Here is a 14,288-nt window from a genome sequence, read left to right as displayed (position 1 = left end):
GCTTCCCGAAAAATGGAGGAAGTTGTTTCAATTGTATTTAATATTAGCAGACATCTACATCACGACGGGTACGGGAAGCGGCCACGATGCACCGCCCGGGAAAAAAAAAATCAATCAATAAAATCAATATTTACTTATTTGTTTATTTTTTACATGTTTAAAAAAAATAAATAATACGTCTGATGGAGGTGTACGAAATCCCGCATTCACCTGTGATTTACAATTCCTCACACCATTCCAGCCTCTAAGGTTATTACATTATACTTTCCGCTACGAACACCAGTTCCTGCGGGTGACTTTATGCTTTTACTAACACGATCGTAAAATGTCATTTAACTCAATTCTGGCTAAATGAAGGCGCCAATTATCAGCTGTTATCATGTATCTGAATTCCCTTCCATTTTAGTCTTCGATTTCTTTGACTCTGGACGACTTGAAAGTCTAAGGGAGATCATGTCTCCGCATCGTTTCACTGGATTTTCCTTCCAAGAAACAAGAACAGACACGACTGTCAAAAGCCGAGGATACTTTGGAGGAAATAACGCTCCGAAACTGCGTCCTGATAGAAGGCTTACTCACTTCAAGCGAGGCGAGACTGCTGCTGAGATATAAACCCACTTACGCCTGACAGACCGTTAATCTATAACGAGCAGGTTATTTGTGCCGATTACCCACTGATGCTGGAACAAAAATCAAAAACTGGAGCCTCTGCGCCTAATCTACAGCGTTTAGTTGCCGTGCGTAAAAACACCAAGAGACCGCTTACACTAAAGCCTGGTAGCAGACAGTCCTGTTATCCCTGCTCAGTTATAACCTGACATTAAAATTCCGAGTAATTAAAAAGCAAAAAGAGATATTTTTTCTTTCAATGTCAGGACGGGCAGGATGTGCTGATTTTTAACATATTTATGTTAATGTCGTCTCCAACTGCAGTGGGGTGGAAGAGAGGAAAACTTTAGGAACTTACCTTCCTTCGCATTCTGTGCTTCTCCGCTGTCTACATAAAAACATAAATGAAGGCAAAACGTAATCCACAGACACGGGAGAGACCTGGAGAGCATGGTGCAGCTGTGGATTTCAATCTAGACCGTAACTAGCTTTGCCACCGTCTCGCGTGCTTCCCATTGACGACACTGAATCGGCTCTATGTACAACAATCCACTGGTCTCCACTCAAATATCGTCTGCTGCCGCTGGGAGGAGACTAAAGCTCCACTCGTGTCAGTTAAAAAGACAGACAGAGGCATTATCCAACAGCAGCGCGAAGAAGGGAACGCAACAGACCTGCAGAGCCAATACGAAGATGGAGGTGGAGTTTAAGGGGGATGAGCAGACTGGAGGTCCACGGCTGTGGAAATGTTGTCAGGAAAAGGGCAAGGGATTTTTTAGTATAGTGGATGTCTCAGCTGAAGTCTACACGCACTCACACAATACAGCTCTAGTGAAAAACACAGACTTCCGCGGCGTTTGAGGATTTCAACTTTTATTAATTTTTCGGATGATGTCACGGTTGATTTTGTTTTTAATTAAAGGTCCTCTGGAAATCAGTTCAGACACTGTGGAAAGGAGACAGTCAAACATCTAAACTGTAAACTCCTAATAAATCTTCACCTAAAGTTAAAAGCTGTTATTTTGTGTTGTTTTTTAGCTTCTGCGAAGCACTTTGCAGTTTTTATCTTGAACGGTGCTATACAAATAAAATTTTACTTACTTACTTCAATTAAAAACATTAATATGATTAAAAGTGAATTTCATCGCTCTCCCTGGGTCTGAACCAACCTCACCACAAATAAATATCTGAAGCAACCACAGCCTCTGAACAAGTGCTGACACATAATGTGTTAAAGTACTAGTAATCCTTCATCATGATGTTATTCAAGTGAAGAAAAGATAAGTGGATGAAGTCAAGAGCATTTATAATGTAGTTTAATTGTTATGTTACTGATTTTCAACAGATTGCCTTTCCCAGTGTGCTTTCATCTCCAGCTGTGTGTATTGATTAGCCCATATATCCGAGTGCACAACTGTATGCCTTTTCCATGAGATAATGCAGTTAGAGTGTGTGTCTCTGTAAAAGTCGTTTTTCCTGGTTTTTCCTAGTGTGTGAATTATATGTGATTGCAATGTTTTGTTTCAGCTCAGCTTCATTCAGTTAGAATTTTATTAGAGTCTGATAGCACCACATTTGTGTTCAAACAAGATTTTGTATGACTATGTGAATGCTGGATGTATCACAAACAACACAAAAAGGCTTCAGCATTGTGTGTGTGTGACGTGGCCAAATTTACATGTTAAACCAACAGCACTGTATATGGTGTATATTGTATATTACTGTGTTTTGTTAAATGCACCTCTGGATGAATCACTATTTTATTTTTTGGCCATTTACTGTTTCATACTGCTAAACTCAAAGAGGACATCCGCTTCTTAACTCTAGATTTGTCATTATTGGACTCATCCAGACAAGCTTCGCGTGATCCACAGTTCAGTCTTATAATAGGTCTGGGCACAGCTCCATCAGTTAATCCTCTGCCCCAAACAAATAGTTTTAATTCCATATTCCACGTGTGACTAAAATGACCATATCTGTTCTCTGTGACATCGTACACAGCCAAAAGTAGAAAAACACTATCTGAGCATTTAGAGCAGTCCAAAGTCTGAACTTTTAGTTCATGTGTTTCCTTGTTCATGCTTTGACCCCATTATTTTAAACATTGGATATGATTACTGAGAACATCCACAATTGTAATATAAATAAAAGAACAGAGGGAGGGTGGCTTTTCCAGCCTGTGATAAATGTGCTATGTACAGATGTGGAGGAGGAAAACAGAATGACTACATTAAAAGAAAATCAAAGTATAATTAAAAAGTTGCATTTCAGGCTGAGTGGAAGTGGCTTTCCATTGTTTCCTGGGTTCTTATAGGTGAAGGAGTCTTTAATGTTTGAGCCAAATATAGCATTTGATGGAGAGACATTAAATGGCGTTTTTAATCTGTGGAAGGTCACCTTAAGAAAGTCCCACAGAGACAGGCCACTCACACAACAGGACCTGTTTCATTACTGCTCCCGTGCTTCAGAGACTTTCAGCTTAAAGATGGACCCACCAGGGGACTTTAAGTAACAAACAACCATAAACAAAGAATAAAGCACAATTAAAAAGTCTAAAGTTAATTTCCCACTTTCTCAGATGACTTGGCATATCACTTAAAAATTAAAGCATAAAGCGGCACTCATTATCCCTTTATACATACAGCATTTGTTGCAGGTCACTAATTAATCTCCATTACCTCCCAACAAGCAAACCAACTGTAATTATGCCCCACAAATATTGATTAATAAACTGTGTACATAAAAATGGACAGAAGCAGACAAGGACTCACTTCAAGGTTTATTTACGTTTGCTTTTTTTGTATGTTTGTTTTGTTTGTTTATTATGCAAATTGCAGCTAATCCATTTTGTCCTTGATACACAATGGAGTCCTGCATGTATGTGTTTCACAGAAGATTGTTTGAATTCATCTGGATTAATGTTACCTTTTTTCATACACACACACACACACACACACACACACACACACACACACACACACACACACACACACACACACATACAGTGTGTGTGTGCGTGTAACACTCAGCAGTCTGAATTCAGTGTGAAACAAGATGTGTGATTCCAAAAGTTTTTTTGTTTTTCAGTCATGAGTATTCACATATTTTCTGTGTTTTCTGAGTGCTTTGTTCAGGAGATATTTTTTTCATTTAAAATATGTTGGGCTAATGCCAGACACACCAGAAAAGAAATTTATAATCTCAAACATGTACAGGTTAAGATAAAAGAACACCAAAGAAAAGAATCATTTAAGGCAGAGTCTAAGCTCATTACATATATTAGCGGCTGAATCCTCATACTATACTTCAACTTCTTTTGTGCCCATCTATTCATTCACAGCAGTTTTCAAAGTAATCTTGACTGATGTCCAAGGAATGCGATCCCAATCAGGCATCTACCAGCCATAAGATGGATAACATGGACAGCATCACCACAGTCCTGCAAACAGCTCATTTCACAACAAGGTTCATGAAAAGACTGGAAGAGCTCCTTAGATGGGCAAGGATGAAAATCAAACCAGTCAGGCTTGTCAGTAAGGAAAGGGATCAGGACTGATAACATCTCCTTCTTCAGTGAAAAGGAAAAGATCCCACTGCTGATAGGGCAGCCAGTGAAGAGTCTTTGGCGCTCTCAGCCAAGCACATGACTTCCTCAGTCATTACATAATTTTATGAAGGCCTGAAAATCAATCAATCAATCTTTATTTATAAAGCACTTTTCATACAAAAAAAAATGTAGCACAAAGTGCTTTACATGGTTAAAAGCAGCCCACCCCACCCCACCCTCCCACTTACTCCCCCACACTCTCATTAACATAAACGATCACGAATACACACATTCTTCCCCCCCACACACACACACACACGCACGCACACTTAAAATTGGGCTATTAAAAATAGACTGAAGACCTTCACAGTTAAATTAAGCTCTGGTCCTACCTGTTTACTCTGATGCCAACAAATATGTCTGCAAGTAAGTTCTCCCTCCATGCCCTGTTTGGAAAACACATTCTCCAACTACAACTACAATCAACCAACATATGCTATTAGGAGAAGTGTTGGGCTCAGCTGAGCAACAACTCCCCAAAAGTCAAAACAAATGAGAGGAAACAACTTGAGGTCTCAGAAGTCACTAGAATGGAGGACGAGATGTTCACAATTACAGTTGTAAGCCAGTGGCATTAGAAAAAATACATAAACCCGAGGTATATTTACTAGCAGGGCCATGCCATGGGCCAACATATGGAAGATTTAACAAGAAAGTCTGAGATTCCTTAATAGAGCAATGTATGTATTTATGTATCTTAAGTCCATGTAACTTTGATCTTTTGAGTGACTCAGAAATGAACTGCCACCATGAACTGCATCCATGACCCTAGTTTACTCTTATAATAGAGGACAAATCAGGTATGATACAGATGACATCATGATTGGTTCTGTGCAAGCTGGCAGAGGTTTTGGAATCACATAGAGCAGAACTAAATAACACCAGTGCATCAACATCCCAATCACAGAGTCAATTAATCAGGTAAGCTGTTGGGATACAGAAGCAGGGTGAAACGCCTTCTCCTATCCAATGGAAAGTGGCTACAGAGGTGTCACTGGAAAATCCATGCAACAACTAAGGCTCTTGGCATTAGCGGAGCCATGCAGAGTATGACAGTGAAAGAATGGCTAAAGAGTCCGGACAAGGCAGTTTCTGGCTGTGGCTCAGGAATAAATGCAAAGTGGGACAGGAAAGGATCTATACAGCAAGCTGCAGGAAATAGTAGAGCGAAATCCCTACTGCTGCAAAACAACATGGAGACGCTCTAGGATTAAAGGGGCCAAACATCTGCAAGCATCTGCGTCATGTGGCTCACAGCTGATGACCCTGTAGCTGACTTACCAGCATCGGTGGAGTCGCATCATGATTATCCATTTTCATGTTCAGTCCAGGGTCATGAGTGGGCTGGAGTCTATCCCAGGTGACACTGGGCAACAATCCATCCATTTGTGCTTTTATAATAAGAGAAAATATATTTATATATACTGATAAACCTTTCATGAATTCATTTGCATGGGAATCATTTGCGATGTCCTATAGAATGCAGCGTGTCGATTCATGCTGCATTCCTGTTCATAGAAATAAGCTGTAGACACAGTATGTTATGAAACAAACACTGATCACATTACCGCAGCTAACTTTTAATCTCTTTCACCTTGTGAGTCTAACTGAATCTTTCACTGTGGCCATCTTTCATCTTAGCCAGCCCGGCATAGCACAGTGTACGCCGTCAGTATCTTTGCATGTCCGGTGGAAGCAGTCAGTATCTGGAATAAGATTTCCTATCATTTCTAAATACACATAGATTTTTTTTTAAAGTTTTTTTAAAAAAAAAAGTGAAATTAACATTACATTATGGCACTCACAGAGTGATTGGTAAATTCCATTGGGAGTTCACATGGAAACTAAAAAATCTTGTGCCTTGCTTGTACATATTGCAAAGCCATATTTTGATATCTGGCATCACATTCTTCTAGAACCTGATAGGTTCATAAACATGGCAGCTGCGGCCACCTGTGACAAAACATGAAGTGTGTAATATGTCCATTCACCAACCCAGGATTCTTTTTCTTACCTCCTCCTTGTAAGCCAATGCTTCTTTCTCTCCCTACAGTTTTTATACATAGATACAGACCCTGTGCTGGTTTCACAGCGAAAGCGAGATTTTAATGCAATGCTTAAGATCCGACTGTATAATTGGGGTAGGTCTTGTGAATATCCTTAATTATCATGTAATTTAAATGATATTTCTAATTTGCATTAAATTCAATTTTATTTATATAGCACCAAGTAACAACAACAATTGCCTCAAGGCGCTTGATATTGTAATGATTATGGGAAGGAAAAAGTCCCTTTTAACAGGAAGAAACCTGGAGCAGAATCACAGTCAGGGAGGCGTGGCTATCTGCTTCGACTAGTTGGGGGTGAGGGGAGGAAGACAGGAAGTCTTCTGATGTCCATTCTGAGCATGAGACATTTGTGTTCTATTAAGCACTTTCATTATGTAATGTCCAGAAAAGTTCAGGGCTCCAATGTGTTTGGGAGAAAGGGCTCTAAAATGACTGACATGATTGGAGCTCATTACCCTGCAGCTGCTTGTCATTCTTTCCACTTTCAAACTTTTATCATGAGATATTAAAGTATGATCCAAGTACACTTTCAGAAATAAAGTTAAAAGTCTTTGTACTTTTCTTGATCTTTTGAAGTTGCAGATATGGGGCATGTAAACCACCTGATTGTGGGATAAGTGTGTAAGTTATATTAAGTTGCATTAAAGATTGAAGGCTTGCTCTCTGAAACTAAGTGTAACAGTTAGAAATCAGATGCATGCATTTGTCTTGCTGTAACAGTCTGGCTATCTAGCTGCATGCAACACTGCAAGAGCCTGACTAATGAGATATATCTCCCTAAACTGGAAGGTGTCTGTTTCACCTCATTGTACCTAACCTAAGCATGTTCACTGTTGCCATGGCGTCTGTTAATTAAAAGGTTCCCATTATCCTCAAGTGGAAGTGACACTATGCATCAGATGTATTATGTGACAGTAATGAAGCTGTTGTCTTCTGGCCTTGTTTCTGACAAAATCATAGTCTAACAGAAAAGAAGTGAACGTCCGCGATGAATCAAAAGGTTATTCTGAGGCAGTTAGTGCTGTGAGACTTTGCGTGACTGCATGCACCAGCTCTTTGTTAGCAGAGCCTTTTAAACTAATTTAGGTTCAGTAGGTGCTCTGCCACAACAGGCAACAATGACTTGTTGGAGGGAGTGGCTGCAAGAACACACAGCTGTTGCAACATGATGTACTGAGACAAACTGCTGCTGCAGACTGTGGACTGACAAATCTAATGAAGTCAGTAAGTGTTTTCTGTGATATAGTATTTACAGCTGTAAATATTTTAATGACAATGAATACAACTTTAAGCATGGCCAGCAAACAGGTTTACCTTTTTTTGGCTACTGAACAACAAGAACCTGTTGCAGAGTTCACATTGAGCTAAACCACAGTATGCTTCTTTGTTGTTTGTTTCCTCTGTGTTTGACTGGTCAGAGAAACACTATAATCCTAATTATCTTATCCTAATCAAGTTGCACAGGATGAGCCACTCTGTATCAGTGCTCCTTTGGAAAGAGTCTTAGGTACGTATATATCAGGACAATTCAATTACGTCTGCACACGGAAAAACACAAAACAATGTAACTTATGCAGTTAAACAGAAAACAGGAAATATGTGCATAATATATTATATGATTCTGCACGGTAGTAGCATAACAAGACAGTGAACTGGTAAAAGAAAGCACATTAATATTACACACTGTGTCAGTGAAATCTGCTATGCTGGCTTAAATTTCTATCACTCAAAAGTGCAGTCTGCTAATTGAGATCAGCTCGGCTAATGGATGTCCGAGTTTTTATCTCTGTGCACGGTATATTATTAGTAAAGTTAATACAGCTCTGTCTAAAAGACATGCTGCAGAAGAGAGCCAGAGATCAAAAACAAATTTTCTACTCCACTTGAGCACTCAGTGCTTACCTCATTCACCCATTCACACAAGCATTTTTTTGTGTGTTTTCTCTGTAATGGTCACACATGAGTGCACTGGAAAACAACTTGGGGTTCAGTATGTTGCCCAAGGATACTTTGGCATGCTGAGTGGAGCAGGTCATCTATTAACTTTCCGATTAGTAGATGACCTGGTCTGCCTCCTGAGCTACGGTCACATAGATGTCATTTCAAGGCAAATGTAAACATGTCTGTCTGAAAATGAATAAACATATATATGTAAAAGTTGTGAAAAGTGTTCTAAATAAAAGGCAGTGTCAGCCAAAAGCCAACAATTCAGAGACTAAAGTCGAAGTTCAGCGTCTGCATCACTCAGATGATGTTAGGAGTAATGCAAATGGATAACTGTCCACCTCGACTGGAGCTGGAAGGCTTTCAAGGATTATTGTGATTATTTACTGTGTTTACAGCAAAAAATTGGAAAATTGAAAGTGATGATATATACAATAATTATATCACATAATTCAGATTCAAATATCCTTCTAGATGCAGTCTTTGGAGGAATGCAGTCTTGGACTGCTCTCGACAGTGGATTTTTTATTTTTTATTGAAGCATCTAAACAAAAATTACAAATCTTTTTTTTCGGTGGGTGATTGTCCATTACTTCTCTTAGGGTGGGTGCAGTACACTGGTATTTGGACACACATATTTTCAAAATCCTGGCTCTAATCCCTCACACTGTACCTCTGAAGTGCTACGGTACCAATAACCTGCTTCATGGTATTGCTAACCAACCATAAACAATGTTGTCACGCCTGCGGTCAGTGGAAAGTTTTAGTGCCCCATATTGTTCCAAATTGTTTAAGGCTATTTTCATTCCCCAAATCACATTAGGCGAGGAAACGTGAATGAAGGATAAAAGCACAACCTGTATTCCATTCCAGAGAAATCTGTTAAACATTCGCCAAGCGTCCTCATCAGCAGGCAGCACTTAACTCCTCTCCCAGTGTTTCCTCCCTCCAGGCTCGAATTACACATCTTACACAGACTGCTGAGATGTGTAAAGAAGTTGGTACTTCTGTACACTCTTGTTTCCGTGCACCTCTCAGGCTTTGTCAGTAAGTAGCAAACAAGCCTTCCAGATCCAGCAGCAGTGTGCTCCTGGCATTGAGAAAGCTGGGTGGAGGCAGTCTGAAGTCTGCCTGTCAGGACCCTAGAGGAAAACACCACCCAGAGCTTTAATAGCGACCATAAGAAGCAGCCCAGAGGCCCTGTCAAGTGGCAGTTTGGTTGTGCAAGCAGGCAATTTGCTTCTTTTTATAGATCGGTAATATGGAATAGTTCTCTCGGAGGAAATCTCAAGTGTTGAAAATTCAGCTGGTATTGTTGTGGAGCAGCTCAAAACCATTTGCACCTGACACCTTTTGTTGATATGATCACATTCTGGCTGGAGTCTGTCTGTGACTGTAGTCAACTTTTTAAAATGCAAACCACCAGAGAAAGTGCATCATCAAAAGCAAATCACTGCACACAAGACCCCCACCCCCCAGAGGTGCCGTGGGTCACAATTATGAAAATGGGTTCATCAGGAAGCAAGGAAGTACAATAGAAATCTGCATTTCTTTTTGATCCAATTAGGAGATTCAAAGAGAGAAGTCTGGACTTTTATTTGTTAAGCACATTTCTGTCTTGCTCTATTTTTTTAGTTGCGTAGATACAGCAGAAGTTTGAGGTGTTGCATCTTAGTTAGTGGGTTACAGCGTGTGTGATATTGGAGCTTCAGAATGAACCAAGTACTCATTTTTGCCACAGTACAGATGAATTACTTTTTTTCTATAATTACAGGAAGAACAAGAGCCCGAGTGCAATATGAGACACAAACAGGGCCAATGGAGCCTCAAATGACTCAACGTTCTCACTATTCATAAAACACAACTGTAGTAATTGAAATATCCACATTAAACGGAGCCACATGTAAAGACAACCCTTTTAAATTCAGTTTGGTATTATCATTGAAACTGAATTTAATTAAAGTGCTAATTAACAAGCCTGCTGACATAAGAAGCTGTTTTTATAGTCCAATTTCAAATTATCCCAAGATCACAGCTCTTTATTCACTTTAAATACAACGGCTTTACACGAAAATTACTCTCAGCGAATGAAATGTGAAAAAGACACCACAGTGTGCTGCTCTGATCACTGCCAGTGTCAGTGCTCTTTTCACTACAATTATGAGCTTGCTGAAATCGCCTTTGACAAATGAAGACATCCAGACGTCTGCATTCACGAGAAACATGTGGACGCTTTCACTCCGTATCATTCATGCACGTGTGACGAGACTGGTGCTTCCACTATCGTCGTGTCATTTGTTTATTTAGGAGTGATTAAAAAGGCTTCCCTTTAGCTTCCTCACAGTCCCGCAGTTGAGACGTCTGAAAATAAACAGAGAAACCTGAGCATTAGTGTTGGTGTGCACTGCTTGCCCATAATTTAAATATATATATTATATAGTTTCTTTGCAATCCTTAATCCATGCCTACCAACCATTTATATATCGCACTATAGTTTACTATTGTTTTTAATTGCTTTGAGTTTAACAGATGCAAATATAACCATGAACTCTCAACAGCACTTGATCAGCTTTGGCTAATTTACTTATTATATCTAGACATGAATTTTGGTAACTAACTTAGCACACCCTTACCCCTTCCCACTGGGCTCTGGCAGTTCTAGTGTTAAGTGACCCATTTGCTGTATTGGTAAATTGTAAACACACTGCTCCACTGCATTATGTCTTCATGCACAAAGACAGTTATAGATCCCTTGTGCAAATTACAGGTTTTTTTCTATGCTCAAAAAGCCATTAGGTGTCCTAGAAATTCAGAGAACGGGCAGATTAAGTGATATATTGTTTTAAGGTATATCTTCCTTCAGGGGTTCTTTCATAGTTGGTTTCAGATGGTAATAACAAAAGAAACCTCAATATAGTTTCTTTCAGTAATCACTTTTTACATTTCTTTTAGGTTTTAGATGGTCATTTTGGAATACTGGAGACGTCAAGACACAACTGGCAATGCAGTTTAGCAAAAAGACTTTTTCAGCTGCTCATTCAACTATAAATCTCTTTTTAGGATGTGAAATAGGATTAACAGGGCCCCATAGGGCTGCTATCACCCTGCTCAGGTACTGAACACATTAGACTGTTAGGAATACTCTATATCACCGACATCCAAATGTAGCAGCAGTGTCAAGTTACTGAAGTGCCTACAGTAAATGAAGCCCAGCGTCAGGGTCCAGGGTGTTGGAGCCAGTTAGGGTTTCCAGTGGTATGAAAGAGAAGAAGGTGGCCCCCATGATTCTGAAGGATGGGCAACAGAAAAGTGTTTTATTTCACTGTTTCTCCAGCTGCCTGTGCTGCAATGCTGACAGCATCCAGTTTGGCCCGCGTCTCCCCAGGGCAGTCTGTCGAACGGCTGTTCTCCACCAAGACACAGCCTTTAGCCATGCGCCATGCTGCCTGTCTGGCACTCACCACCCCTGAGAAATAGACATCCTCTTTTTTTCCCCCTACAATTGCTCTTTAATCAGCTGCCTGCACAATAGGCTGACCAGTTTAACATGCAGCTGAAGCTGTTGTTGGTATGGGAAAATTAAATTCTGTGTCCAAGTCTGTTGTCTAACGTCCAAGTGATTTTTTTTTTTTTTTTTTTTTGCTGCAATTCTCCTCTGGATGAAAAGTTAATTTTAGTCTCTCCTCTGAAATACCTAGCAGACAAAGGCCATTTGGAAATGACTTCATTGTGCACAAAATTACCATAGCTAACAGCATGCAACTTTATTAATATCTCTGCAAATATCAAAAACACCTAAAGTTCATGCCTTGTGTTTGTTCGGCTCTATAAACATCTACAAATATTACCCAAAAAAAGCATTTAAAAAAGAAAATGTAAGACTTATCATTTTTAAGCATAATAAGACAGTAAAAACAGAGTAAAAACATTTATAAAGGCATAGGTCTGTTTAAGGATGTGCTTAAACTTAATCCTTATTCCAACAAGTCTGGAGTTTAAGCAAAAACCCTTTGGTACAATCTAGACAAATTGTAGCTAATGGTGTGGGCTGTATGTTTGTTCTTACATGTAACCAGAACCCAAAAAAGGTCATTGAGTTGCTGGTGGATATTAACAGGATTAATTAAATATTCTTCATATATATAATAGAAAAAAATCACTATATTCTAAGCTATATATGAATACCTGGTTAAACAAGGCACACACAAAAGAATAAACTCACTGAAGAGTTTTACCATGATATTAGTATAAACACTACGCCTGAGTATTACTTTACATGCCTGTTAGTGGTATGTGAGGAATTTAGCCTTCTTCATCTTCTAAGTCAGAGAAAATGTGTTTAGTACTCAGCAGGTTTCTGCCAGGCCTACAGCTTTGCTGCAGCGAGGCAGGAGCCCTGGGAGGAAACCCGCTATCATTATAACATCAATCGCCACTTGTCTCTTTCTACTCCTTCCTCATCACCACTCATTTCAGCTGCAGTACATCAACACTGACTGAGGTGGAATATGGGAGCAGGTAGCCATCCTTTAACACTGACTCCAGCCTGTGTGTATATATTAATGAGATGCCACTGGCTAGCTCCAAAGTTTTCAGCTCCTCTCTGTCATTAAAACACCCAATGTGCACTTTTGACTCCACATGCATTTCTTTTTGCCCTTTAGGGAAACAAAGGGGATTATGTAAATTTTATAAGGATCAACCCACATCTTGCCCTAGACCGTCCACTTCTTCTCATCATCTGATTGGGGTAATTATTGGCCAGAGGAGGGAGGATTAGGATCACGGCTTTGAAGCATGGCGGCTCCCATACAAAGTTAAGAAGAGTACCTCACAATTTTAGGTTTTATATCTACACATTTTGCAGTTGGTGACCTATTTTGTCATACAGTGTTTTTTTTCTGCTTTGTTTAGCTCATTTGCAGCACTGTAGTTGCAATATTTCAATTAAAGGAACAAATGTTGGGTGAGTTTATTAAGGGATATCTTTTAGAGAGCAGGATGCGAAAAATCATTAATTTGATTTACATAGGTCTATAAGTTAAGTGCAAAACTAGTGTCTGTTTGTTGTTAGCTTAGATTATTTCAATTCAGCTCATCTTTATTTATGTAGCACCAAATGACAACAAGAGTTGCCTCGAGGTGCTTTTTTCCTTTGTTGATTCATAGGTGTGTATAGATTCATACACACCTAATGGACTCATTTTGTCAGTTTGGCTGTAAAATGAAAAGCAAAATCCTAATCTTTCAGGATTCAACGGAATTTTCTCTCTTGGTTGAAGAGGATGGTGATGTGACGCACACATGGTAGCATCTAGATGGAGCTGATTCTTTCTGTCCATGTTCGGACAGCAATACCTTTTGAATCCCTCGTGCTACCATGAAACACTAAATATCCCCATAAAGCTCACCTTCCTTCCAAAACCATTTGAATTTTGTCTTGAGCACAAACTGTGATGGAGTTTTGGTTATTTAAAAAGTGCTTATAAAATGAACCCACTGGCAGGCCCCTGGTAAATAAAGAGATATGTAAGGTAAAGAACCTGCAGTAATACAGAGAAAACCCCAACAATCCGATGAACCCCTTTGAACAAGCACTTGGCGACAGTGGGAACAAAAATCTCCTTTTTAACAGGAAGAAGCCTGTAGTGAGAACAGTTTAAGGAGGGGACAGATATCTGAGGGGTAACAGAGCACAGATTAATAATAACTTTGCATAAAGCCCAAGAAAGCAGACAGAAGCAGCAAGCCAAAAAAACCCCACAAATAACTTTAATGCTTACTTATTGAACTTTCTCTATTGCCTCTTTGATTTATAGATGAAGATATGAGTTTGTGGTCTAGTTATGTGTCTTCTGTTAAAATTAAAACCTTTATTTTTAGCATATTCAACTATTTAACATTAGCACTTTTACTAATTGCTCCTACATGTTGGATCATTTTCATGAGATTCAAAAGCTACCAAGCTAATATATGGGAAACCAATAGCTTATTTAATACTAACCATAGTTATAGTCATAATGGGTTTACTTAGGGCTTTGAAATTTTTTTCGATTGTC

At 39.4% G+C, this 14,288-nt stretch overlaps 1 protein-coding gene across 4 annotated transcripts in view; it reads right to left on the bottom strand.

Moving 5' to 3' along the window:
- The window catches only part of epha7 (eph receptor A7), an 82,560-nt gene extending 81,423 nt beyond the window's left edge, over positions 1 to 1,137 (bottom strand). For all 4 annotated transcript variants that reach the window (XM_039599151.1, XM_039599152.1, XM_031750212.2 and 1 more), the window contains exon 1: positions 968 to 1,137. In XM_039599151.1, the coding sequence (XP_039455085.1) occupies positions 968 to 1,061 (94 nt within the window). In that variant the 5' untranslated portion in view covers positions 1,062 to 1,137. The remainder of the gene's footprint in view (positions 1 to 967) is intronic.
- Between the last annotated feature and the right edge of the window lie 13,151 nt (positions 1,138 to 14,288).

This window comes from Oreochromis aureus, linkage group 15, assembly GCF_013358895.1.
Source record: "Oreochromis aureus strain Israel breed Guangdong linkage group 15, ZZ_aureus, whole genome shotgun sequence".
In the NCBI taxonomy this organism is placed as follows: domain Eukaryota; kingdom Metazoa; phylum Chordata; class Actinopteri; order Cichliformes; family Cichlidae; genus Oreochromis; species Oreochromis aureus.
The sequence above is the reverse complement of the archived record's forward strand: the minus strand, read 5'-3'. Positions and strand labels throughout refer to the sequence as shown.